The following is a 26,283-nucleotide window of genomic DNA, read 5'->3' as shown; positions in this document are numbered from 1 at the left end:
CAATTTTTGGGTTAAGTAAGACCCTATAAGTTTAATAACTAAACTTGGTCTTTGTACAGGAAGTTTGATTATTTGTGTTATGAGTTCTCTTTTAGTTGTCTGTTAGTAGTGTTGTTGTACTCAAATATGTTGTTGGTTTTTTTGTACTAAAATGAATGCGATGTTGTGATTTCACCAAAAGATGATGTAGGCAGTGCCCCTTAATGTGGCTAGTAGGTCAAAGTTTTAAAAAATGAAGTATCATGGGTCTGATGGCAGAAATGTAATATCCGCATTTGTGGAGGCTGGGTCTTAAGAGTTTAAATAAAAAAAGGCTTTGCACTGATATCATGAAAGAATTGGTGTTTGTCAGACAGTTTTTAGTAAAAGGTTTTTGAGGAATAACTTTGAATATAAAAGAATCTGTCAACCCTCAAACAGCTTTGACCTTTTGGAAATTGTTTCCAATTAAACAGTGAGCTTTACTGCTGAACTTCCAGAATATCAAAATATCTGTCATCAACCCCCCACTCCACAGGAAGCTCATATCGGGACATTGCAGACTCCCACAGAAACTCCAGCCTCCCTGGAAATGGATTCCTCAAAGTCCATCAGCTCTATTCATGAAGTAAAACCAGGCAAGGTCAGAGCTGAGAATGTGAGGAGTGTGTTTTTATTATTGTAGCGGCAGTGGCTGCTTTAACCAGCAGGCATCAAGGACACACACACACACAGAAAGACAAACACTTATAGCCTGTGGTCTGCTTTTAATTGCTTGTTATACAAGCTCTTAGTAAATCCCATTGCTCTCTTGCTCTCATTCTGGAAACAAACACAGGTGGCGACCGCTCTGCTGCCCTTTCTTCTTCATTTGAAGCCTTTTTAAGAATTATGTAGCACTCTTCTGATTATTTTTGTCTGAATCGATGAGGGGAAACAATCCACCTTGGGAGCATGCTGGGAGCATCATTAATTATTCAGAGCTCTGAAAAAGGCCGTCTTTGCTGTTGCTTTGAACACAAGTGTGAGCCGACCAGCCTGCGTCCGTCTGCACTTTGACCACTTTGTCATGTGACGCCTTCAGTTGGGCTTCTTGGTGCACATGTGTTTCTGTGTCGTACGATTACACTCTTGGCCAAAGTCCAGACCCAACCCAAACTGTACCGATCTCTACACATTAACAGGCTGTTAGTGGTTCAAGAAGGAGTGGGTTGTTGGTTTATTGTTCGGGGAAGCCGCTATCAGAAGGGAGTCCATCATGATATGATTGTTCTGAGGCTTGGTTAGAGTTCGAGAGCTGTGATATGATGAAGATTTAGAGATAACTGTTCAAACATATCAAGGATATACCAGCTACAACTCGTGATCCAACTTTTAAGGTGTGATCCTTTGGTCACATGACTTTGTGTACTGTTTTATTTTGAAGGAACATGCAGCTCCAAGTTTCTTTTAAAGGTCCCATATTCTGCTCCTTTTCTGCAGTTTAATATGGATCATTGATGTCTTCCTGAAATGGTAGTAACGTGTTTTGGTCCAAAAAGCCAATAAATCAAGCACAGCAGCATTGTTTCCAGGCTCTCATAGCCCCTCTGTTCAGAACGCTCTGATTTAGTGGGCGTGACCTTCATATGTAAATGAGCCACTGCTGATACCGCCCCGCTCTTCCGCATCACTAAGAGTGGCACCATGAGCTCCGAGTGCACAATGTTTAGAAAACAGCAAAGCTTGTTTACCGTAACATTACAGGCTAAAACAACAGGCTAACCGCAGCTAAAGTTAGCATCCTGAAGCTAACACAGAGACAGGGGGGACACTGAGGAAAAGCTCTTACATCTGCTCTACAGCACACAGCATTTAAAATACTCACATTTCCAGGGTCCCAGGTTTGTTGGTGGATGGTTGGTAATGCGCCTGGACTCAGGACCAGTCTATTCGCTAGCCCTCTGTTGTACTGTCCAAAGTTGGAAAAGCAGTCGGCCGTGAATTGACTAGCAGACACATGCACAGTTTTACTGAGTGTAGCTGGCACATTTCCCTCATAAATGAACTCTAGCCACTTAGTCTTGTCTTCTTCTGAGATGGGAAGCTTGAGCATGGAACTATGTGGCTGTTTACAGCCAAAATCAGAGCAGTGATGGCCCTTAGTGGGTGGGGAGGAGGTGCGGGGATATCTACTCCGGTGGACCATGCAGGTCCTGATTGGTCAAAAAAGGGAATCGCTGACGTCGGCTAATCCCCAAAATCCAAACAGCTCGTTTTAGGTCAGGATTTTACATTCACAAGCACTACTAAGTACAGGTTTTGTCATTAAATATCACATTTTGTGGCCTGGGAGGAAAGCCAAAGACCCACAAATTTCACTAAAAGACTTAATAAAATGATTTTTGCATAATATGGGACCTGTAAGGACAGATGTCCATAGCTTAGTATTTTAAAGCAGTTTTGTTTCTTTCTTGCTCATACGAAAAAAATAGATAACATCTGAGACAACAGCACACTAGTTTTTTTTCCTTTTAAACCTACATTCTGTGTACTTAATTCAAAGCCTCAGGCTGTGGATGTAACTAAAAAACTTTCTTTTGACTTTGAACTCTGTCTTCCACTTCAGGAAAATCCCACCTGGCCATCGTGCAGAAGGTGAACAACGAAGGGGAGGGTGATCCTTTCTACGAGGTGCTCGGTTTGGTCACCCTGGAAGACGTGATCGAGGAGATCATCAAGTGCGAGATTCTGGATGAATCTGATCTTTACAGTGAGTTTCCAACAGAGCCTGTCTATAGTTTGCAGAATGAGGATATTTTCCTACTTGATACTTTATTTTTCATATCTACAGAGTGGGCCAGAAAGATATACCCATCATATTGTTTGCTTAGCTTTTTGTCCTAGAACCTTAAAACTGTGGATAGTTTGTCTTTAAAGGTATAGCTCCTGATGTTCCTGAGTTCATTTGTTTACTCCAAATGATTGTCAAGTCTGACATCAAAGGGTAAGCGCGACCAGATTGTGGGCTTGAAGGAGACTGGACTGACAACAATGCAAATCATGAAAAAGGTGAATGTTTGTCGTAAAACTGTCTACAATGTCATGAAACGATACAAGGAGACTGGCAATACCCCCAGCAAGCCAATCCCTGGAAGAAAACGTTCAGTCCAGACCAAAAGGGTTGTTGAGATGATGAGGAAGAGAATCCAAAGGAATCCTCGCAGGAACATGAGGGCAACAGCAAAGGAAGTGAACATCTCGAGAACTTCACTGAGAAGAATCATCAAACAGGATCTCAGGACTGAAAGCACTAAAAATGAAACACAGACAACTGATTTCAGCCGCTTCTAAGAAAAAGACGGCTTCGGAAAATGATGCTGCAGGAGATCCAGAGTGCCGCAGACAAAGTCCTGGTTTGGTCTGATGAGAAGATCTTCACCGTTCAGGCTGTAGTCAATTCCCAGAATGACAGGGTTTATGATGGCTCAAAGTCTCCTTTGGTCTTCATTCAGGAAAGTCTGACAGTGAACAGCAAGGTGTACCTTCAGATGCTTGAAGAAAAAGTGTTGCCTTGGTGTACCAATGCGTTTGGAAACCAGTATGTCTTCACACAAGATGGTGCACCAGCTCACACATCCAATGTCACACCGGCCTGGTGCAAGCAGCACTTTCCTGGCTTCTGGGACAAGAGCATGTGGCCTCCGTCAAGTCCGGACATCAATCCAGTGGACTTTGCGATCTGGTCTATCCTGGAGAGGGAGGTCTCAAGAGTTTCTCACAGCAGTGTCACCGCTTTGAAGACAGCTCTGATGAAGTCGTGGTCAAAGTGTGATGCAGAGACAGTGCCAGGTCGTCTCCAGGCTATGGGTGGCCATATTGAGATGTAAATCTTTTTGGTGACAGAGAATAAAGTATAGAAACTGTGTTCAATATTTGTTGTGTTTATCTGCAAGCATTTTTGGATAGTGCGGAAAAAAACAATGGGTGAATCTTTCTGGCCCACCCTGTAATCCTGATTTTCAAGAAGTTCATCTTTGTGTCTTGATCAAGATTGAGCACTGAACGGTTGAAATAATCTCTATTGTGAAATCTTTTAACTCCTCGATCTGTTTGTGTTTTACTTCTCAGCTGACAACCGCACCAGGAAGAAGGTGGCACCAAACAAGAATAAGAGAGACTTCTCTGCCTTCAAACATGAGAGCGAATCAAAAGTGAAGGTCTCTCCTCAGCTGCTACTGGCTGCTCATCGCTTCCTGGCTACAGGTAAAGCATGAATCATCCACACAGCCTGTAGATTATTTGCAACACAATCCAGCTGTACGTTAAAACACATGTCTTCTCTGAGTCGACGCTTCATGATCACTCTCAGGATATCAGGATGGATTCTGTCTGACATGCTCTGCAGGTCCAAGCTTGCACGCAGGCAGGGAGGAGCTTTGAGAGTGTTTATTTACTTGGAAGGTCTATTTAAGATTGGAGCAGTAAGCCTGCCCATGCCTACCACCACGAGAAGGCTCTGGAGGCGAGCCAGCTGGATGTGATTCCTTCACACTGCTGGAGAATGTGTCGCAATACGTCCAGTTAGCAAACGTTAGCTGATATGCTCTGCCAGGAGCTGCTGGGGCTAATCCCTGCTAGCATGACGTAGCACTTCCTAGACTTACAGGCACTGAATACAGGAGGAAGTCAGGGTCTGATCCCCTGCAGAGACTGACTCAGTTTTAATGCGCAGAAATCCGTTTTGAAAACATGATATTGAGATTCTGCTCGGGTACTTTGTGTTCCTCTTTTGTTTTTTTTGTTCCAGCTGTCAACTGTGATCATCATGCAGCTTTTTTCAGACCCTTTTCTTCTGTGTTGCCTTTGTATCTAAGAGTTGATGCCTGGAACGACACAGATATTTGTGGAACTTGTTTCAGACGCTGAATTCATAAATGATAAAGAATTTGTAAAAAGTGTTAAGCAGGAGCTGATACATGAGGCGGTAAGGAACACCTCCTGAATCACTTTATTGTTTCTTTTTTGTTGTATTGTCTGATGTTGCTATGGCAACACAGCTCATATTTACAGTTGTTTTGGTCCAGTACCCTCTTTGAAGGTTGCCAAATTTCCAGCAATTGTTAATTTAGTGGAAAGTGAAAGTATACTTTGAATATATCAGGCATCTAAAGGCTTGTACAGATTACAGGATTCTTAAAAAGTTCACACATTTAGAGATCACACACTTGATGATAACAAAAGACAGATCACACAAGATTTCTCTCTCCTGATCTTACAGTGTGAGGTCTGCACTCTGAGGACACCACACACTAACAGATTTTTCAGCAGAGCTTCAGCTTCTTCACGCTCAATATTCAAAACCTAGCGAAGTAAAACGTGACTTCGGAGTAAACAAACATGACGGAAATATGAGAAGAAGCAAAGATGTTGGTTTTCAGAGGCTAGAATTTCGAAAAAACTAAAGACAAAGGATTATGGAAAAAGGTTGTGGAGACGGCAGGGATATGGGCTGTATGAACAATAATGCAAGAAATTCAGATCCAGACTGTTTCTTGAACCTGGCTGTAGATATGTTCATTATTGATGTTATAGTCTGTTTTTTGGCTTGGTGTGTACATGGTTTCTGGTGTTTCTGCAGCCATTGGCTTCATTTCTCATCCCCAGAGGTTGCCATTTGGTATCTACATCGAGCTACTTGAGTCAGAAAGTCTAGTTCCACCCCTTGAGGGAAAACTTTTTTGTTTATTGTTGAAAAGTTAACCAACGTAAACGCTGTGAAAGATCCTGAATCATTTCATGCGACCGCGTCTGTCTCTCAGTAAACCTGACGAACTTGTTCAGTTAATACGTCAACCAGTGAGAGGAGTCTGTTTGCCTCCTTCATGATGGATGCGGTTATATACGCCTCACCTCTCACTGTGAGTCTCAGAGGGTTTTGTTTGCAGGGTGGACCTTTCCTTTGTTCCCAGTCTGGGCGAGGTTCAAGGCTCTTTATGGTGGAGCTTTTATTGCGACAGACTGGTTGACGGATAGATGAGAAATAAATGTAAACCAAACATACGTTGCATTATTTTCTTTATTTATTAAAGGTATATCAACATTACTGTAAACGTACCAGTTTTAGCAAGGAGGCTAAAGGTAATACACTGCTGGGACCTATAGTCTGGAAAGTTCTTTAGAGTATAGGCTAATAACTGTCTGTTTGGTTAGAGATTTGTAGAGAAAAAGAGATGTAGATTCAGTGTGTATTTCACCTTTGACTTGGAGTTTTTCAATAAAGCTTTTCAGTTATTGGTCTGGGAATTCACAGAGATTTATCAGATTTTTTTGCAAATACCCATAAAGTTTTACTTTCTTTCTTATAAAACTGATAACCCAACAAAAATTCAGGACAAATTCATAAAGAAAATGGAAAAAATAAAAAAATATATCACTTACAAGAATAAAAACGTCCTTGCATTCCACTAAGAGTTGTAACTTAAGCGCTCTGTCCTTCAAACAAATCTTCATTTTTCCTTCCAAGAGTTGAAAAAAAAAGAAGTTCAGCTAGTTTCAGTTATATTTAAGTGTTTTATTATCTTTCAGTAAGAAGAAAGGGTTAATTTCTTTCCGTCTACTGCTAATCGACTGCTGAATGTGTTTCTATTTCCTCTTGATCACTCGTTCCTTAATCCCTGTAATCCCTTTAATTCATTAAGTTTGTCTCTGCAGAGTTTATGTGATGCACTCCTTTGTTTGCCGTAGACTGGGCTGTGTTTAACACATGTACCTGGCACACACTGTGTTATGTAATGACATGTTTTACTACAGGATGAATGATTGATATGACAGGAACCTGTGACTGTGCAGATAGTGGATCAGTCATAGTAAAAGATTTTCTGCGTTTGTAGATTTGAGGTAGCACAGGTGTGACTGTTATTATTACAACCCCTGAGGAGTCAAACTTTATCTTTGTCTCGTCTCTTTCCTGCAGAGGTGAGCTTGTTCAACCCCACTCAGATCTCAGACAAAGTGTTGCTGAGAATCCTTCGCCATCCCGACGTGATCCAGGAGATCAAGTTCAACGAAAACGACAAGCGCTCGCCCCATCACTACATCTACCAGAGGGGCAAGGCTGTCGACTACTTCGTCCTTATCCTGCAGGTATGCTACAACCTGTGTCACACATTAACACCTGACAAATGCTGTTTGAAAAAACAAAAAAATTATAGTTTGAGGAAATTGAGGAAGAAGTCATTTTTACAGGCTAACTTCACAGGATTCTCCACATTTATCGCTCAGTACATTTGGGTTCTAACTACATGATGTTTCATCCAAAAACACTTAAACGCAGTGAAAAAAAATCTGTATTTACACAAAAACACTGAGGGACTGAAAATGCTGTTGTAAGCAATGCCAGGCCTATTAATAGTTGGCGCTATAACTGTCTTGTCCAGAAGCGGCTTTTGGTAGATCTCCACTGAAGTAGAGCTGGGTCGATCATCTGGTTTAATGGTGAATGCTAAGAGCAGAAGTGGAGCAACAGATGCACATTTTGTTGTAAGACAGCAGATTCAGCAACACGTAAGCACAACATAGTGGTCCGTGACGATCATAACTAGTGATGCACCGATCTGATCCTGGTATCGGTCCAAACTTGAAGCTAAGGCTAAACTATGATTTAGTCCACAAGGTACAAAATTTTACAATCAGTCATTTCTGAAAATTCTGAAGCATTTTTTAACCAAAATGTTGTTAAAAAATTTAAACACTTATAGTTTAAATAAATTTTAACTTTAGTAATTCCATATGTACTCATTTTTGTCTTTTACTCAAAACATTACCTGTCTTATCTCGAAGTAGAGCATGTAGGTTGTTATTTAACACTGGTATTGGATCAGGATTGGTATTGGTTGATACCCTAATCCCAGGTATCGGCAGCGGGACCAGAAAAGCTGGATCAGTGCATCCTCAATTGTAACAATGGTACTGTTGTACTTAGGGATGGGTACCTTTCACATTTGAAACGATACGGTACCGATGCTCAGTACCTGGCAGTCAGTACCAATTTTCGTCACTTTTTTGTGTTTATGTTGTAAAAATATAAACTTGTTTCATAATAAAATATATATATATTTTCAATTTAACATATTTGCTCTTCAGTATGTAACCTTGCAATGCTGTGACCATGTCCAGCATAGAAAATCGCCTTCTCTTCCACTCCCTCACAGTCACAAGGATTCATTTAGGTACCCAAACATGGTACCTTTTGTTTTTTTTGAGAATCGGTACCTGGTACTTTTGACAGAATTCGGTCGGCACCTATAAAAGTACCTAATTTGGTACCCATCCCAGTACTGTTGTACTGTTGTATGTGCCTGCACAAAGTATAGCGTGACGTCAGCGGCAGTATTTCAAGAAAATACCACTCTGGAGGTCGTCTTCAAAAGTTTGCATTTTAGGTCGGTTAAAACGCTGTTTCCATGTAAAAGCAAGGCTGAAATACAACAATACATTTGTGTTTCCACCTAAAATTGTTGTAATGTAAACAGCCCCTTACATACAGCTTCAGGAATCTGTCTATGAGTTTAGTCAGCACCAGATCAGACTATTAAGGTTTATGTAAACAGTTAAGTCAGCCAGAGAACAGCGTTCAGTATGAGCAAATTTAACCTGGAAGAGGAAGTAGACGACCATGATAAATATGGCCGCTGCATTCAAATTAACAAGACAGCAACAAGTTTTGTTTTTGGAGCGAGGAGACAACAGCCTTCTTTGTAACACAGCTCAAGAAACTGAACATTATTACATTCATAGATGGGAGAAAAACACGAAATGGCGATTTAAAACCAGCTCGATACACACCCCGCTTCACTTACGTTCTCAGCCAGAAGTCTGAATCTCCATTCTGCATGTAAACAAAGGCAAGACTAGATCCCTCATCGTGACTGAGTGATGAGAAAGTAGATGTGAGCAAAGAAGGGTTTTAAATAGTTTTCTCTGTTCACATTCAGTGGCTCACTTCTACCTGCTACCATCTCATAAAACGCTCGACCTGATGTCAGTAAAAGAGCAAGTGTGTTTCTACGACAGCCCTCTGACTCACTGTGATGAACACAAACTGCCTCCAAAGCTCTGCCTGGACAATCAGTCCCACCCCACACACACACAGACACAAACACACACAGACACACACACACACACACACACACACATTCTCCTCCTTTCTGTCTGTGACACTTGTCTCCTCCGCCTCCTCTTCTCTCTCCACCTGTCAGCTCATCATTCAGAGCTTACTGGCGCTCAGCGGTCTGCCTCGTCGTTAAACTCTGCTCCGTGTTTCAGTTTGTGACAGAAGGAGGTAGGCGGCGCTCACAGAGTCGACCCATCAGGGGTCCACAAACTGTTGATAAAGCAAAGTGCGTCTCTGTTTGCTTAAGTTTCTGTTTGTGTGTCTGAAGCTTCAACATCAAGTTGAGTCACTTACCCAGAGCTGCTAAACAAAAACAACAAGAGTTTTATTAACTGGAGACTGATAAAGCTTTCAAATCTCATTGATAAGAGTAGATGATTTAAAGAAAAATCAAAACCACGCTCTTTTTTTAACAGCAATCTGTTTATGCACATTCGTAAAAGTTTGTTTGTTGTTATACCCACAAGAACAAATAATCCAAAGTCTGTTAACTCTGCAGGGAGATTATCAGGCTCCTTTAAGGGTTTTATTCGTCAGGTTTGGTGGAGAGCCAGTGCAGCAGGAGGCCAAAGCCAAACTCTGCCTGAAATCCTCTTAAACACCCAACACCTCCAAACCTTTCTCAGGGATATTTTTGACTGTAAGTATTTCTGTCCTTCATTTAAAAGAGGAGGACAGATTTTATTGGAGCTTCAATTTAGAGCGTCTCATTCATTTGACCACAAATACGCCTTAAAAATGAGATAGAGATTGCCTGAACTTTTCTGACTTGCAGCTTCTCACTATGCCTCTGTCATCTCACATCTTCTCATATCCATGCTAGTCTCTCATCCAAACAGCGCACTGCTCTCACCCACAGTAGTTTACAAGCCTGATTTTGATTGACAAGCGCTGCCAGACCCCACCTCCCCCCTCTGAAAACATTATTTACTTCTATAGACGCAGTGAGCCGTTATAATCAAATTGACGACTATAGACATCAATACCAGCAAACACAGACAATTTAATATTGGCCAGTTGAAAAATAAATTTAGATTTATAAATCTTCTCTTCTTTGTGTATTCATTTGATTAGTCATGCACTACAATTTTGTAATGTCCTAGAATTCAAATTCCTTATTTGGGAAGCTTAGGCAGATATGAGATTAAAATGTGATTAATTTGATTAATTAATTACAAATCCTGTAATTAATTAGATTTATTTTTTTAACCACCTGACAACAAAAATGATGAAATTTTATTAACATTTACACTCATAATGTAATAACTTTATTCTTGTAAAATCACAAATTTATTCTTGTTATACTAAAGGCCCATACCTACGAAAACGTTAACGCCCTTTTCCAATGATGTTCCCGTCATTGCTCACATACTTTCATGCATCCTTTACGTTTGCATTGCTGTTGACCACCAGGGGGGCAGCCCAGAGTCAAAAGTTTATGACAGCTAACTCCAAAACCAATATGGCAACCGTGGATAAAATGTTCTTAATGTAGCTCTTGCATAAAAGACAAAAGTGGACTCAGAAGTTCTTCATCAATGTGTAAAACTTTTTAGTCAAAAACTTCCACCATTGTTATTTCTCCTTGGTGTCTGACTAGAGCTATGTATCTGGTATCAACAGCAATACTGCCCCCCATGGCTTCCGATGGTACTGCTCCGTTTAGCCTGTATCTGAAGGCTCTGTGGAAATGTGCAGAAATGAAATATGATTGGGCCTTGAGACTCCATGTTTTTATCGTGACATTACTTTTTTGTTGTCAAGCTACGAATTTATCTTGTGACAGTCTTGAAGACGCTCATGCTGTGTGAAATAAACATCGCCCTAATATAGGGAGTTAGATCATAGCAGGCTTTAAGTGGCATGTCCTGCCCCTCTTCATCCAAGAGACTTTATTTATCAACAAGCAACTCTGAAAACTTTGGAAACAGAGCTCCACATTCTCCACTTGCTGAGCTGTCTCCTACAGGTCCCAACATAACTTTGTCCCCTGTTTCCATCCTGAAAATATCCACATCTTTGCGCTTGTTTACACACTGTAAACAGACATAAAAAATCTGCAGTGCTGCCATCACTCGTCTGCTGTGTCCCCGCTGTGTACTCGTACACATGTGTTCAAATTCAGCTGGGTGGGAAAGCTACGCTTCAAAGTCTTAATCTGTCTTACACACATTTATTTCCCACACGTCTTTGATGCCGCTATGCACAAACATCCATTAGCCAAGTCCAGTAATCCAGGGATCACTTCCACTTTTTCCTCCCCACTCTCCTCAGTGGGAGGCCGGATATGGAGGACGTTGTAGAGAGACCCCACATGTGGAATAATCCGCTGAGACCTTTTTGGGGAGAGTGGCATTAAGAGCCAGTGTGCCAGGAAGGGATTTTTTTCCACAGAAGGCAAAGATACCGCTGGGGCAAGATGTTGGGAATATTTGTGTGTAGTGAGTGTGGCTGTGCAGAAAATCCTCTGAGCTTCAGCTGGATTTAAGGCGGCGTTTCATTCATCCTTAGTGCTGTTTCATAATACTGTGTCTGCTTTGTTCTTTGTCAATAAAAGCAACTCAAATTCAGGTGTGACAAGGTGATTTTAAGGCTTTGAGCATCATTTTAAAAGCCAGTTACATACATTTCTGCAGACTACTCCAGACATGTTTAAGTTCTCGTTCCTGTGAAGAGTCGTGAACTGAGCCCGTGTTTGAGTTCGTGTACTGCTGCTCATATTTGTCCTGTAAACAAAATTATGCTCTCACATTCCAGGAGTGCTTCTTTGGAAACAGAGGAAGGGCAGAGACGGGGAGGGAGGAGGGATAGAGAAGAGGGGAAGGGACAGTCGCACGATGAGATCATCCTAATTTGACACCGGTTATTTTTGGATGTGAGAAAGCAGCTTTCTGGTTCAGAGAGTCTTTTTAAGGCAGTGTTTACACCTTCTTAAAAACATGTTTGAGAAGTGATGGAAAACTCTCACGTGTGCAGTTTGTTTTTAACTTTTGATTACATCCAGGGTATAAGTCAAACATCTTAACCTCGTGACAGGTCATCTCCTCATGCTGGGTTATGAGGTAAAACAAGGTGAAGTTAAAGTTTAGCTAAACTGATATAAAAAATTCCTAGCTGTTGACACAGGCGTCCTGAAACACACTCCTCCTATGTGGAGCTATTTTCTCTTAGTTTCTCAAAGTCTGGTTCCTTTGAAGAAGAAAAAACAACACGCTGATGACTGAACGATGACCAAGGTCGAAGGAGTCCAGAAGAGAGTCTGGGGAGAGGATAAAAACATCTACTCGTAATCATTAACGAAATCCCACAACTGTTTTCAGTGATTTGACTCATGCTGTAGTAGTAGCTTCAAGACTTTATGAGCTTTTACTAACCAGAGATGACCCCAGATACTGGTATTCTGTCCTTTTTCCAGTTAGATATCCCATTATCTGACTGTAAAGAATACCAACTAATAGATTTGTAATATTTCTGATGTATTTTGCTTGCTTTTTAAAGCTGATATGCAGAAAGTTAGTATTGACTGGCTACAAATTCATGGTATTTACAGCTTTAGGGCACGGTTACAGCTTCAGGCTTGATCACGTGAGCTCCTGTGATATCTCCTGTCTTTAGAGCTGTTGGCAAAAAACGTTAAATGTGTGGTCTTGCAATCATCTGGAGTGGTCTAGGGTGTGTGGTTTATGCTTTTTTATATTTAAAAACTAAGTCTGAACTGTCTCCCACAATTTTAAAATCAGTGTCAACCCACAAGTCCTCTAGCCCGTGTCTAGCCCCATTTAAAGCTACAATATAAAGATTTAAGTTGTCTATCAAACAGACTGAAATTATCATTTTGGGTCTTTTTGGCTTCCAAAATCATGCTAGACCTTCAGCTTTAAGAATCAGTGTTTCTATTCAGTGATTTTTTAATGTCTAAAAACACTGTTTGGATTTCTCACAGGAGCTTTAAACAAGTGCTGTCACATGGGTTGGTGTCAGCTGGGTCTGCAGGCAAAAATCTGTCAGCGAATGATTTTCATGTACGAACATTAGCCCAAGGCTTTAGGGGTGATAAAAAAATTGATTAAAAAGTCATCTGTGTAGCTGCTTTGTCTGTTTGGATGCTAAAAAGGGAAGAGTTTGTAACAAGTTTGAAAGAATGATAGCTGATAAAAATCTTTATAAACAGATGTTTGAGGAAGCACTCCAAAGCCAAAGCTGTAGACTGTTGAAAACATTGACGTAGACTTAACCAGTGGTTCCGGAACAGAATGTGTTTGTGTATATATGTATATGTATATATATATGTGTATATATATGTGTATGTTTGTGTATATATGTATATGTATATATATGTGTATATAAATGTGTATGTTTGTGTATATATGTATATGTATATATATATATATATATATATATATATATATATATATATATATATATATATATATATATATATATATATATATATATATATTTGTGTTTGTATATGTATATATATATATTTGTATTTGTATATGTATATGTGTGTGTGTGTGTGTGTGTGTGTGTGTGTGTGTGTGTGTATATGTATGTATTATGCTATATTATATATTTTTTTTTCTCATCACAATCAGAATTTAGTTTTTATTGCTAAGTTTATTTGCACATACAATGAATAGAATATAAAATATACAGAAAATATATAGAGAAATAAAATAAAACAAAAATAAAAATTATTTATAAAATTATGTATAAAAAAATAAAATAAAATATAATTATAATAATAATAATAATAATAATAATAATAATAATAATAATAATAATAATAATAATAATAAACAAATAATGAGAAAACAGAGGATTCAAGATGCATCGCGGTGCTGTGCAAATTTGGTTTTAGTTTTTTAGTTTGTTTTTTTTTAACTGTTGTGTGCTGCTACAGAGTCAGATCACCTAACTCCACACAGAAACAATGAAGAGCATGACATCACTTTGCTGCAGTGACAGTATTGGTTAAATGCCATAAAGCTAAAGCAGAGCAGAACATGGTAGGAGCTTAAAGCTGGGAGCACGATGTATCAGAGTTGAAGTATTGGTTTGGGACTCAGTTTCAGACTCAAGGCAAAAAAAAATGATTTGGACATCTCTACTTACAATCAGCTAATAAATGGGCAGAGAGCTTTAACCTAAGCCCAAAAAGGTAAAGCAAACCCTTCTGCCCATCCCCTCATTGGGCATTTTAACATTGGACCTGATGGGGATACTTTGGCTCTTACAGACAGCCTCAAGTGGACACTCAAGGAACTGCAGTCTACTGCGCTTGCATTGGCTTCATATTCATCCCTCGAGGTTTATGCTGGGTAGCTTAAAAATACATTCAAAAGAATATTCAGTGTGTGTGTGTGTGTAGTTACATGTTTGTTTAAATTTTTAGCATTTTTGTGGATGTACATCTGATGTGTGGGACCCGCTCGGCTCATGAGAACGAAGAACCTCACATAGAGATAATTCACCGACCTTTTTCCACCCCTTTTATAGAGCGCATATCTGCATACGTGTGTGTTTTCCCTTCACTGATCTTCGCTGTCAGCAGACGGGCTGTTTGTTTATGACCAGTATGATTCATGCGGCTATAAAGATGCCCAGTGTTTCTCACAGAACAGGGTCAGTCTGCACACAAGCAGAGTTAGATCACTGCTGTGTTCACATGCTTCCTCCAGTGTCTGGAAACGTATGAATGATGTTAGGCCTGTGTCTAAACTTCCCGTGTAGTTATTCAATAATAAACAGGAAACCTTTGGGAAACTTGGTGGCTTGTGTGTTTTTTTTTAGCACGCCTTCTCCTGGTTCGAGCTGTGGGGTCTCCTCAGGAGACGCTAAATAACGCTTCTTTCTGAGTCTGGGAACTATGACGAGATGCGTCTAAGAGGAGCTGAGGGGTCTGGATGCTTGATAAAGAACTTGCCAGTAGAGTTACAAAACATGAAAACCTGCTTTGATGCAGCAGCCCTAAGAAGTTTATTTTGTTTTTTGGATTTTTAGACTAATTGAGTATTTTTTTTCCTTAAAACTTATAATTTATCCAGAACTTTTACTGTTAAAGAAACAAAGGCAGCTGCAGAAGAGGATCAAGTAACCAGCTAGCTAGCTCACCATTACGACAGTGTGTGGCTTTTACTGCAGTTGAATAAAAATAAGGTTTTCCATTAGGGCTCCAAAAGTTTCCTTACAAGTTAGGAAATTTTTTGAATATCATGAAAAGACAGGGTGTTAATCAACTTAAGTCAGCAGGAAATGCAGAACAGTGACTGCAAAAGGGAGGAAATAGCTGTTAGCGCTTGTGGTCTCAGCACACGCTCCTCGTCCCTGCACCAGCTGGTGGTTTTGGTTAGTTGGCACGTTGCTTTCAGATTTTGGGCCTTGAGGACTTCCTATTTCTTGTAATTTCTTTTTATAATCATGGCCACAGACTCCTTTTTCACCTCCTCATGCTTGTGCTCAGAGAATTATACCAAAGAAGAGACAAACAGTAAAGTTGAAGATTCATCCAATTGGTAACATTGTTTTTAGAGGAGAAACTGCCGTGTTGTTTTGGCTGCGATATTCATGAGATTAAGTTTTGCTACGGTGACACTCCCATTTAAACTGTCATTAATAATCCAGAGGAAGTGTGTGTATCTGCAGTGTGTGCTCTCTGTTTTATCATTTTCTTAGTGATTCTGTCATTTTTGGATGCAGGACTCTGAAGCTCCCTTTAATCAGTTGAGAGGTCGGGACTTACAAAGGTCAAACAATACATCACCATGGGTCCCCTCACTTCTGTCTGCATCAGACATACACATAACATGTATTTGTATGAGACACAAAAAAGACTGAACAATTGTTTTTATCAACAGTCTGTCAGTGTAGGGATGGGAATTGATAAGATTTCGTCAATACAGATGCCCTTTTCAATTCTGCTTATTGATCTGATTCTTTATAGATTCCCTTATCAATTCCTGTTGTGAATTTTCTTGGTACAAAAAGTAGCTTCACAGGTTTCTGTGTCAACAACATTTAATTGAGTTTATACTGTAAGTGAATAAAATGTAATTGGTCCCTGAGTCTGGATATTTCTGGTCATAATTACACAGAGACGGGTAAAAATTGGACACTATGTGACGTTGATGCACTGTGTTGTAATATATTAATAATTAAAGTAGGCCATCTAGTGTCTCAAAGTGGTTATAGCAGTGGTTTAAGTTGTTTGGAAGCTTTCCGTAGTTATGAAGTCAGCCATGAGCCTTTCATTTGCCTGTTAGCTTTTAACATTTGAAATTCTCAGTATTTTTAACAAAGATATGAAGACCAGGTGATGAAAATTCTGAAGCTGAAGTTATACTGATGTATGCTAACTGCTAGCATATCAATGCAGTTTCCCATATACGTTAGCATCAAGCTTGGGCTATTTTGTTATTTTGATAAATGAGATGATTTATACCATTTTGAATACTAAATATGAATCTCATGAGAGAGTAATGTTCATTTCTTTAGAAAGTCAGTTCTTCAGTAAAACTTCAAGCTGAAAATCCTGAATTAGAGTTTTCTTGGGAAACGTTATCTAACTGCTACGGTAAGATAGCTGCAGCAGGCTAGTTGACGTAAGGCCGGGGGCTCCAACACAATGTAAAAAATTGATAAGGGAATCGTTGAGCACAAAGGCTAACAATATCGTTGGATTGAAACATTTCTTATCGATTCTCAACAGGAACCGGTTTTCGATTCCCATCCCTAGTCCAGTGAATGAGAAAAGTTTGTGGTGTTGAGGTTGTGATGGAGAGCAGAGCAGAGACACGTGAGGCAGGATGAACAGTACCTTCATGTACATCTGTGCAGAGATGCTTTTGTTTCTAGTCTTGGGAAAATAAGATTGCAATAGAAGTGATACTTACGTTCCTCACTCCTTAAGATGACCAAACATATGGAGTCGCATGATTAAGACACCTGAAGAAGAGTGAAGCCAAAATAACGATCGAAGTATCTATCCACTCTAACAACAATGGACATTTTCTAAAGTACTTAAGAGTGTAACTACTTTGAAAACATCAAAAAATAACTTTAAATTTTTCACTTTCACCGCTTTGTGTACTTGAACAGCTCTTCTTTTCCCCACCTTTCATCTCTTTGCCTGTCTTTCACTCTGGCAGCTCTCAGTTTAAAACCTGTGTGTACAACTTTTTCATTTCCTTAACTTTTCTTTTACACTGGTTACTTTCAAATGTATAAATAAAAGATATTTACAGTTTTAAGTGTGTGGGATGGACAAGTATCAAGGTCTGATAGATAATTTTGGCCAAGACAGTTTAGTGCTTTAAATATCAGAAGTAGATTTTAACTCCAGCTTTAAGCCAGTGTGGCTTGATTCGTGGCCAAAATCATGTCTTTAATCTCTCTGCTTTTCTGCTGAAAATGATGAGTGTATACCCAAATCATATCAGCGATGAAATGATGTCTACAGATGATGCTTGTTTGTTCTGTGGGACCAACGGTTACTTTCCAGTTAGACTCATAATTAGGTCAGGACATTTCTGTGAGCGGCGACTCTTCCTGTTGTGGACAAGAGCTGGAAAAATGTGCGTCCTGAGAGAATTAGAAATATTCCTGGACTTTTAAGGAGGTAGCTTGTGTGTGTGTGTTTGTGTGTGTTTGTGTGTGTGTGTGTGTGTGTGTGTGTGTCTGGCTTTTTCTGATTGTGACATCACACGCTCTGAATACTTGAGAGTCAGATCAGACTTGAGATGGATGAATGTTTACACTGACTCACTCTGTTACATCTCACTGAGAAAATATGTCTTTGTGAGTGTGTGTGTGTGTGTGTGTGTGTGTGTGTGTGTGTGTGTCACGGCCGGCATTAATGACTCAGTGACGGCACAAACAGTTAGAGGAAATGGTCAACTTTACAGCCGTTAACCAGAGTCAGCGCTTTATTTAATGACAAACACACGGTCACTAACCACCGAACAAAGACAGCGACAAATACAGTCACTACCACAACCACACTCACACACACTCACACACACACACACACACACACACACACACACACACACACACACACACACACACACACACACACACACACACATATGCAATCACACAGTCAGGAGACTTTGTGTGGTTTCAGCCCCCCCTGGTTTTGTTATAAGTTATTAACAAACTTGTGACTTCAGACCTCTGCAGGAGCTACACACACACACACACACACACACACACACACACACACACACACACACACCACACACACACACACACACACACACACACACACACTGAACGCTGGAGTTTCATATTGCTCCATTGTACCTCTGTGAAGGTCGTCTAACTGGCCTTTCCCAGCACTTATACAGGGGCCGCATTCCAATTCTTTCAGCTTTCCCCCTTGCTGAGTGTTCTTAAAGCCTAAACACTTTCTTTCTCCTTGGTTTGTGATCAGGTCACAGGGCATAAATCAAGACTAACAGAGAGAGTCAATGTAAAAAGACATGAGGTGAAAAGGTCCTTTCCATAATTTATAGTACTATACTACTATAGTGTCTCCTATATTTGCTCTTTGTTTACTGTGTTGTGTTTTTCTTCTTTGTTGGATTTATTTGCGGGTTCACTGTGTCACGCTGCTATCGGCATCTGGCTTACATGCCGCCTACCACAAGGGGGCACAGTTGGTCAGTCTTAACTGAGCCAACCCGTACCAAACTGTTCTGATCCAAACCGTACTGTTTAGTGGAAACGGGGCTTATCTGCCCTCTACTGGTTGAGTAGTGTAGTGCAGTGTCTTTTTTTTGCTGCTTCATATGTGACTGGAAAGATTTGCATCACCTTCACCAGACTTCAGGTTGTGGTGGAAACACAGACAACAACAGGCCAAAGTAACCAGGGTTGTAAAACACCTTCATTAGCACAATCTGCTCCCTTTGCGTTTGACAAATAAAGCTTTATCACAAATGGTAGATTTAGCTTTGGTGTTTTCATGACGGCTATTAATGATTCTGTTTATTATGTTTGATAAGCAGTAGTCTGCAGCGACCTGCCTGCACACACCCTTTCATTACCTGACAAACAGACTTCAGCACGGCCTGACCTTTGTCCTATAGAGGATTATGTGCATTATTAGCTTTGTAGATTCAAGTATAGACATGTTATATCGTGAATATTGCAGAGTGAGACTGCAGAGGCTGAACTCCCCACAGTTGTTTCTCATGCCAGACAGCAGAAGTGAAACAAAAACAGCCCTTGGCTTGGTTTGATTATCTGTAATATGATTTTCTGTGACCGCACTGACCCACTGAGAGTCTGCTGTTTAATAGAAATGCTGCTGCAGTATGTTGTACAAGTGTTTTCAGGCTGTACCATCAGTCCAGATCTTGAAAAACTGGTCCAACCAGAGCACCAACAGGCTTTACACCTCTCACTCCTGTCCTCCGCCTCCCTCTGTTTCTATTCTTTCTCTCCTCCCTCCCCCGTGCCTCCCTTTTTTTAAAATTATACTCCAGCCATGCAGCAGCAGCAGCAGCAGCATGGACGACACAAATCACCTCAGTCTGCCTCTCTGCACGCTCCTGAGGCATGTATGTGTTGGTCTCTGTCCAGTGCGTGAGTGCACGTGCTCTGGGTTAAGTATTTGACCCCAGCTGATGCTCTCACACACGCAGGGTTGAACATATGTTGAGGGGTGATTAGCATCTTTCCAAATCTGCTCATATACCTTGAGCCAACAACAGAGCCAAGGGGGTTTAACCTTTGCATGGAGTGTTAAAAGAAGGAGTCACGCTGCTGTACACCGGCATACTCTTAGGATCAACAATAGATTAGGGTTAGAGGAATGTAGGATTACGAAAGAGGCTTCAGTGGGTCAAATTACTGGACAGCAGAAGTTGTATTGTTGACTTTCCATCAGCGTAGAAAACCCAGAGGGAGTTTGATCTGAGTGTCTGCTTCTATTTCAGCAGCTAGTTGTCCTTGAGCGAAGCATTTGACCGCTGCTTACTCAGCAGCTGAAGGTAGAAGCCTGTAGTTGTTTTGAGCAGGTGTGAACGTGTGTCGCAGGATGAATTTGGACCCGTGCACTGCCACAAAGTCGTCCGTTCCCACTCAGGGAGAGTAAAGATAGAAAAGCAGCGTCTCATGCAGGAGGCAGGGCAATGACAGATGGAGGAGTCACCCTCATTAAGACGATATGTTTTCACTTTCTGCACGAAGACAGCTCCAGGAGTGTGTTCAAGAAGCACAAAAGAAACAAGGAGGCAGAGGCCTGACAGAGACGGATGAGAGCCGCGCGCGTGTGTATGTGTTGCAGGGTGCACAGAGAATATAGTACGAGCCTTCAGGTGTGACAGAGCATATCTCTGTGAGGCATGACTCATGTGTGCACAGTCGGTTGACTCACTGATGTATTATTTAATCCTTAATGTCGGCTCATTGAGGACGGCTTTCTGCTTTTGTGAGACCTGACTCATGCTTTCTCAAACAGACAGAGTGCTTCAGCTACAGCTACAAGAAAATATAGTTGGCAAATCTGAATGTTTGGAAAATGAATTGCCTTTTCAAGTATAATCACAGATGATTGACACTGACGAGCCAGCAGTTCTTAGTGACATATTTATTAAGTGTTAAACTGACAGGTGAATGCTCTATTTGTTAGCTCTTTCTCGTTGTGATTTCTTTAAAAATCAGTCACTCAGTGTGTTTTAACATCCTTGTTCCATCATCAGAGGCTGATGAAATCGAACCTCACCTGTCCCTCAGGTGTCTTTTGATACCAGATGATCAGTGATCAGTTTTCTTCAGTGTTACGAGCTGTGGAAACATCAGCAAACTCTGGTTCTGACCAAGGAAAATGTTCTTCATTAGGGGGCGATATGGGGGAAATATTAGGTTTGGGACGGTTTGCTTTTTTCCTGATATGATTCACTTCCAATTTTTGGGGTGCCAACTCGATTTAAATTGCAATTTTTTTATATATCTGATTTTTGTGATTTTGAGTTTGCTTATTTATAGGGATGGGCAAGTACCGATACCAGGTATCAGTATCGGGCTTATACCAGCCATTTTTCAAAGTATCAGTGCTCCTAAAGGCTGCAGATACCAGCAGCAGATACTCTAGGAAAGAAATTCTTACTTTGAGCAAGTCCTCCTCGCCACTAGTTGCTGCTAATGGCTGGGTTTTAACCACAGCAAATGTGCGCCAGGTCCTGTTCACACAACATGAATAAACCTGGGAGAGTAAACAGTTAAGCTGTTTTATTTTTCACTTCAGTTCATTTAAAAAAATACTTAAACTCTAAGGGTTGCTAGTTTTATCATGTACTTTTAAAATGTATTTTTCAACATTTATCAAAAAAAAAAAATTAAAGTCAGAGAGAGTTGTTTGTGTTTTATTTGGACTTAATGGCAGAGGGACTGTGCTGTCTTTGATCAAAATGATCAAAACTGTTAATTGAAATTTTGTGTATCAAAAGTACTAGTAGTATTGGTACTGTACTCAAGAGGGAGTACTCAAACTGGTTTTGGTCTGTGAAAAAAGTGGTATTGAACATCCCTACTTATTTAACACCAGACCATGTGAAAGAGTTGAAGAATGATGATGATGATGACGGTGTCTACAGACTGTATCAGGAGTAGGGGTGGGTACCAAATTAGGTACTTTATTGGGTACTGACTGAATTCTGTCAAGATTACCAAATGCTGATTTAAGTAAAATCAAAAGGTACCATGATTAGGTACATAAAGGGAGGTAGTGGAAGAGTAGGCAATTTTCCATGGTGGACATGAATACAGCATTGTAAGGTTATATATTAGAGAATACATATGCTAAATTGAAAAAAAATTATACTTTATTATTAAACCGTTTTTTACCACATAAACACAAAAAAGTACAGAAAATATGTATCATTGAGTGCCGGTACTGATTGCCAGGTACCGTGCACCCAAAAAATGCACATCACATGTGAGTCAGTTTTTAAGATGTGTTCAAGGGATCTGACTTCTCAACTTTTTTCCAACCCATCTTATAAACAAGGACTTAAATCTGAAAAAAATAAGACAATTTTTTACAATTTTTTTCACAGTTTAAAATCATTAACCAAAAAATCCTGATACTACCATACATTGATTTTTTTTTTCTCCTACTCCTAGAAAGTATGTCAGGATGTTTTTATGTCAGGATCATGATCTGGATTTGATCAGATTACTTTTTTATATCCTGACTATTTTGACCTGCAAACATTTTAAGCTACAAGTAATTCTAATCCTGCATTCTGAACATTTTTATGCACCATTTTTTAATTTCCTGAACCATTTCATAGTTTAAATCTGGGCTTGTGTCCTCTAATGTGTTTTTTGAACACTCACATTTTCACATCATAATTAATCCATTCATTTAAAGACGTCAGCTGTAGGAGTTGTTGAGTTTCTGCTGAATGTACAAGCAGCCTATGCACAGTCCAAATCTAGTTCAGTGAGATGTTACTAGATAGACTAATTCTAAAACTGGCATGCACTTTAAAATAGCAACTGTGATGGATATATAAGACTGTTTATATGATTGTAAACATGAGGAGATCATCAGTCTGAGGTCGTGTTGCAGATGTGACTTCTGTATTTCTCATTCAGTACATCCCCTCTCCTTTTCAGTCAAATAAAATCCAGATACTCAAAATACAAATCATTAACACTCAACCTCATATTTAGTGCACATGTTAAGTGATCATGCAGCCACTTCATGTGAACAAGAAGATGAATATAAGAGCTGATATTGAGTTAACATTTAATTATTGGGAGCAGGTTTTATGTTTTTCTTGTTAAGAAGAGGACGAGATTAACTCATCATTAATTTAAATTGTTCTTCAGAATCAGTTATCTAATGTTGACTTTGCTAATTTAATGTCATTGTTAGAAACAGAGAGCTTCCTTCATCGTCTCGTTTGTTCTTTCTTCTCCATTTCTCTTTTATTTTACCACCTGTTCTGCTTTCATCAGCCCAGCCTCTGTGTGTTTGAGTGTGTTTGTGTGTGTGTGTGTGTAGGGGAGAGGTGGGAGGATGGAGGGAAGGAGGGAGGACAGTGTGGATTAACTGTCCTGTGTTGTTGCTGCAGTTCACACATTCCAGCGGCCGATTCAGGCCAACTCACTCACTGTACCAACACAGAGGCCTCCTCCTGTCCCCCCTCTGCCCCCCCAACACCTCACCCCCTGACTCCAGTATCCCCATCCCTCTGCTGTGCAACCTTAATCCAACAAAGAACCTCTGTCTGCCTCTCTCCTTCCTCTGCTCATGCTCCTCCTCCTCCTCATCTTCTCTCTGCAGATATTTTTATTTTAAAAATGAGAACATTGTACGCTGAGTGTCTAATCGAGGCCAAAGTAAACATCTTTCCTCCCACAAATGATGCACATCTCCAGGGAACAATTGCTGGTCATGTACTGTATATTACCTTGTTTGTAACCTATGACTGCACTGCCCTCTAGAGGACAAACAGTGTAACATACAGTGTAGCTTATAAGGAGGAATTTTTCTTTCTCTTTTCGAGAAGTCGTCCTAGGAGTAACTCTGATCATTTAGCTATGGATCTGGTGTATTTCCAGCTTTTCTGAGGCAAAATTTTAAATTTCAATGGTTTAAAATATTCCATGGTTAAGAGCTTCTTCTGGTCACAGGCAACTGAAAAGTTAATCTTGACACAGCTGTCCCATTTCTAAAAAGTTTAGTGGCCAATTGATGGGATAATTTTTTCACAAATGTGGATCCTGGCTGCCTCCCTGGTGGTTGCTGAACAAAAAAGTGAAAACACCAACAATTAAATCATCTAAAAAAACGTAAAAACCTGGGTAGAACAGTAGAAAAGACTCCAAACAGAGAGGAAACCTAGCCAAACAGTATTTGGTCAAAGTCTTTTTTTTATAGTTTTATTTAACAATTATACAAAACTGACACATGTACATCAATAATCTCACAGTATAAACAGTGAAAAACGTAGTTCCAACAGAGCTCCTTTCCTTATTTTACCTTACATAAAGAGACCTGCACAGTATTTGGTCCCAGCACCATGAAACCAGATCAAAAGAATTGAATTCATTTCAACAGTTCAAAAGAGAAAAAAAAGAAAAACAAGAAAAGCAATAGAAGTATGATGGGAAAATAAAAAAAATTATTGGATTGAAGCAATTACATACACTATGGGCTGGATGACATGACAGTAATAATAATAAAAAGGAGAATTAGAAAAAGAAGAGGGGGAAAACAGTAAAGTTGAAAATCAAAGCACTGAGGTAAAAGTTATAAAGGCAAATGAATTATATTGAATAATGAATAATAAAATGAGAAGAGGAGAAGATGAAGCTGAAGAAGACAGCATAAAATAAAGAGCAAAACTTTGAAAGTAATTTTTTAAAAAGCGATTTAGAAGACTGAATCTACAAAACTACTTTCCTCAGGCAGGTTGTTCCAAATTTGAGGGTCCCTGATGGCAAAATCATGCTAACTCTTTGTTCAAAGCCACGAATTTGGAATGACCTGGATCTCAGGCTGTGGGTTGCCTCATGCAACATCAGTAGTTCTGTACGTGCTTTAAAAGTTACTGATACAAATCTGATTCGAGATCAAATCTTTAACAAACTGGGAGCCAGTGTAGGGGGGCGACATGACCTGATGTGACACGTTTTTGTCCACGAACACTAACTGTGAAGGTGAAGGACAGTATTTGGTCCCTAAAGGAGCAGAAAAGCTGGAAAATTATGTTACATCACAGAAAGTACAACTTCCCTGTTTTATATAGATATATATATGTATAATTGAGGAAATCAGGGGAGCACCTTTCTTCGCCAATTTTTTATACAAACCCTAAAACTTTGAAGATCAGCTTTCGAGAGATTTTTGATGTGTTCACAAAAGCATATAGTCACTTTGGTCACAATAAGTATTTTTATTAGGTTTATGTCAAGAGGTACAAAATAGAACAGAAAATACTTTATCTATCCCTGAGGGGAAATTCAGGAGGAGTCACAGCAGCAATCAAGAAAACAAAAGTAAGAAAGTGTCCATAACAAAATAGATGATGACAGCTTGTCCATCATTGTCCAGTCAGCCAGCCTCCACCTCCACAGGGTCCAGGACTGAGCTTCTTCAGCAGTCTGTTCAGTCTCTGTCTCCTGGATCCTGTCTGCTCACAGCAGGTGAAGCTCTTCTAATGTGGTGTTAGTGTCTGGTGTTAGCTCTGTTAGCCATGTTAGTAAATAGCATGATGCTGCTCTGCCTTCTATTTTTCCCCCTGTTGCTGGGTTAGCACAGCTAGCTCGTCCATCTTATTGGAGATCGATCTTATGTTCCCAATAACAATGGATGGAAGGACAGGTCCGTGTCCTCACTTCTTAGCTCACACCAGAGAACCGGCACGTCCTCTTTACCTCCTTCTCCTCACCTTGTGAGGAAACATCAGGTCTTGCACTAGTTAGCATTGACATGCTACAGGCTGCTAACAGCTGATTTCACATGTAAACAATGCAGCCATGGTTACATGCAGGATCTCCAGACAAACACAGGAACAAAAAAAGTAAAAATATCACCAAAGACAAAAAAAGTTTGGTGTCCATGACCAACAAATGAGCCATACAAAGTAACGATCCGCTTCAAATACAAAGATTACAAAAAAGAGACGAAAAAATTTGCTGTTTGACATATTTTTCACATTAACTCATTTTTCTCCCAACATATTTGTCATCAAATCCAGAGACCACGTCAGCAGATGATTAAAGTGCAAACATCACCCACACACTGACTTTTAATAAAAAACACAGCCTCTTCACTGCCACAGCTGTGACACTGCTGTTACTGACACAGACCTGTACAGTTCTACCTGAGTGTTGTTACTGTCACAGCTGTAATTTCTCCAAAAATGTTAATGTTTTTGTGGTAATGTTTTGTTTTAATCAGGGCCGGGTGGAGGTGGAGGCTGGCAATGAGAACATGAAGTTTGAAACCGGACCTTTCTCCTTCTACGGGGTCATGGCACTCAGTGCTCCAACCCTGGGTGAGTTCAGAAACTCCTCCCTCTTTCATTATTCTCTCTGTATTAACTAATCCTGTAGGTTTGAATAAGTATTTACAGTGTATCTGTTCTTTTTTTAATGCCTCTGCTGCCACCTGCTGGTAAAAT

At 40.0% G+C, this 26,283-nt stretch overlaps 1 protein-coding gene across 1 annotated transcript in view; it reads left to right on the top strand.

Annotated features, from left to right (window-relative positions):
* LOC141790283 (metal transporter CNNM4) overlaps positions 1–26,283 on the top strand; it is a 58,598-nt gene that overhangs the window by 18,739 nt on the left and 13,576 nt on the right. Inside the window, exons 2-5 of the mRNA XM_074670045.1 lie at positions 2,588–2,731; positions 4,090–4,224; positions 6,935–7,104; positions 26,061–26,157. Of these exons, the coding sequence (XP_074526146.1) occupies positions 2,588–2,731; positions 4,090–4,224; positions 6,935–7,104; positions 26,061–26,157 (546 nt within the window). The remainder of the gene's footprint in view (positions 1–2,587; positions 2,732–4,089; positions 4,225–6,934; positions 7,105–26,060; positions 26,158–26,283) is intronic.

This window comes from Halichoeres trimaculatus, unplaced genomic scaffold (genome assembly GCF_033239565.1).
Source record: "Halichoeres trimaculatus isolate MK-OKI-2021-1 unplaced genomic scaffold, fHalTri1.1 fHalTri1_scaffold_5, whole genome shotgun sequence".
NCBI lineage: Eukaryota > Metazoa > Chordata > Actinopteri > Labriformes > Labridae > Halichoeres > Halichoeres trimaculatus.
Note: the sequence above shows the minus strand (reverse complement) of the source record. Positions and strands in the feature narration are given on the sequence as shown.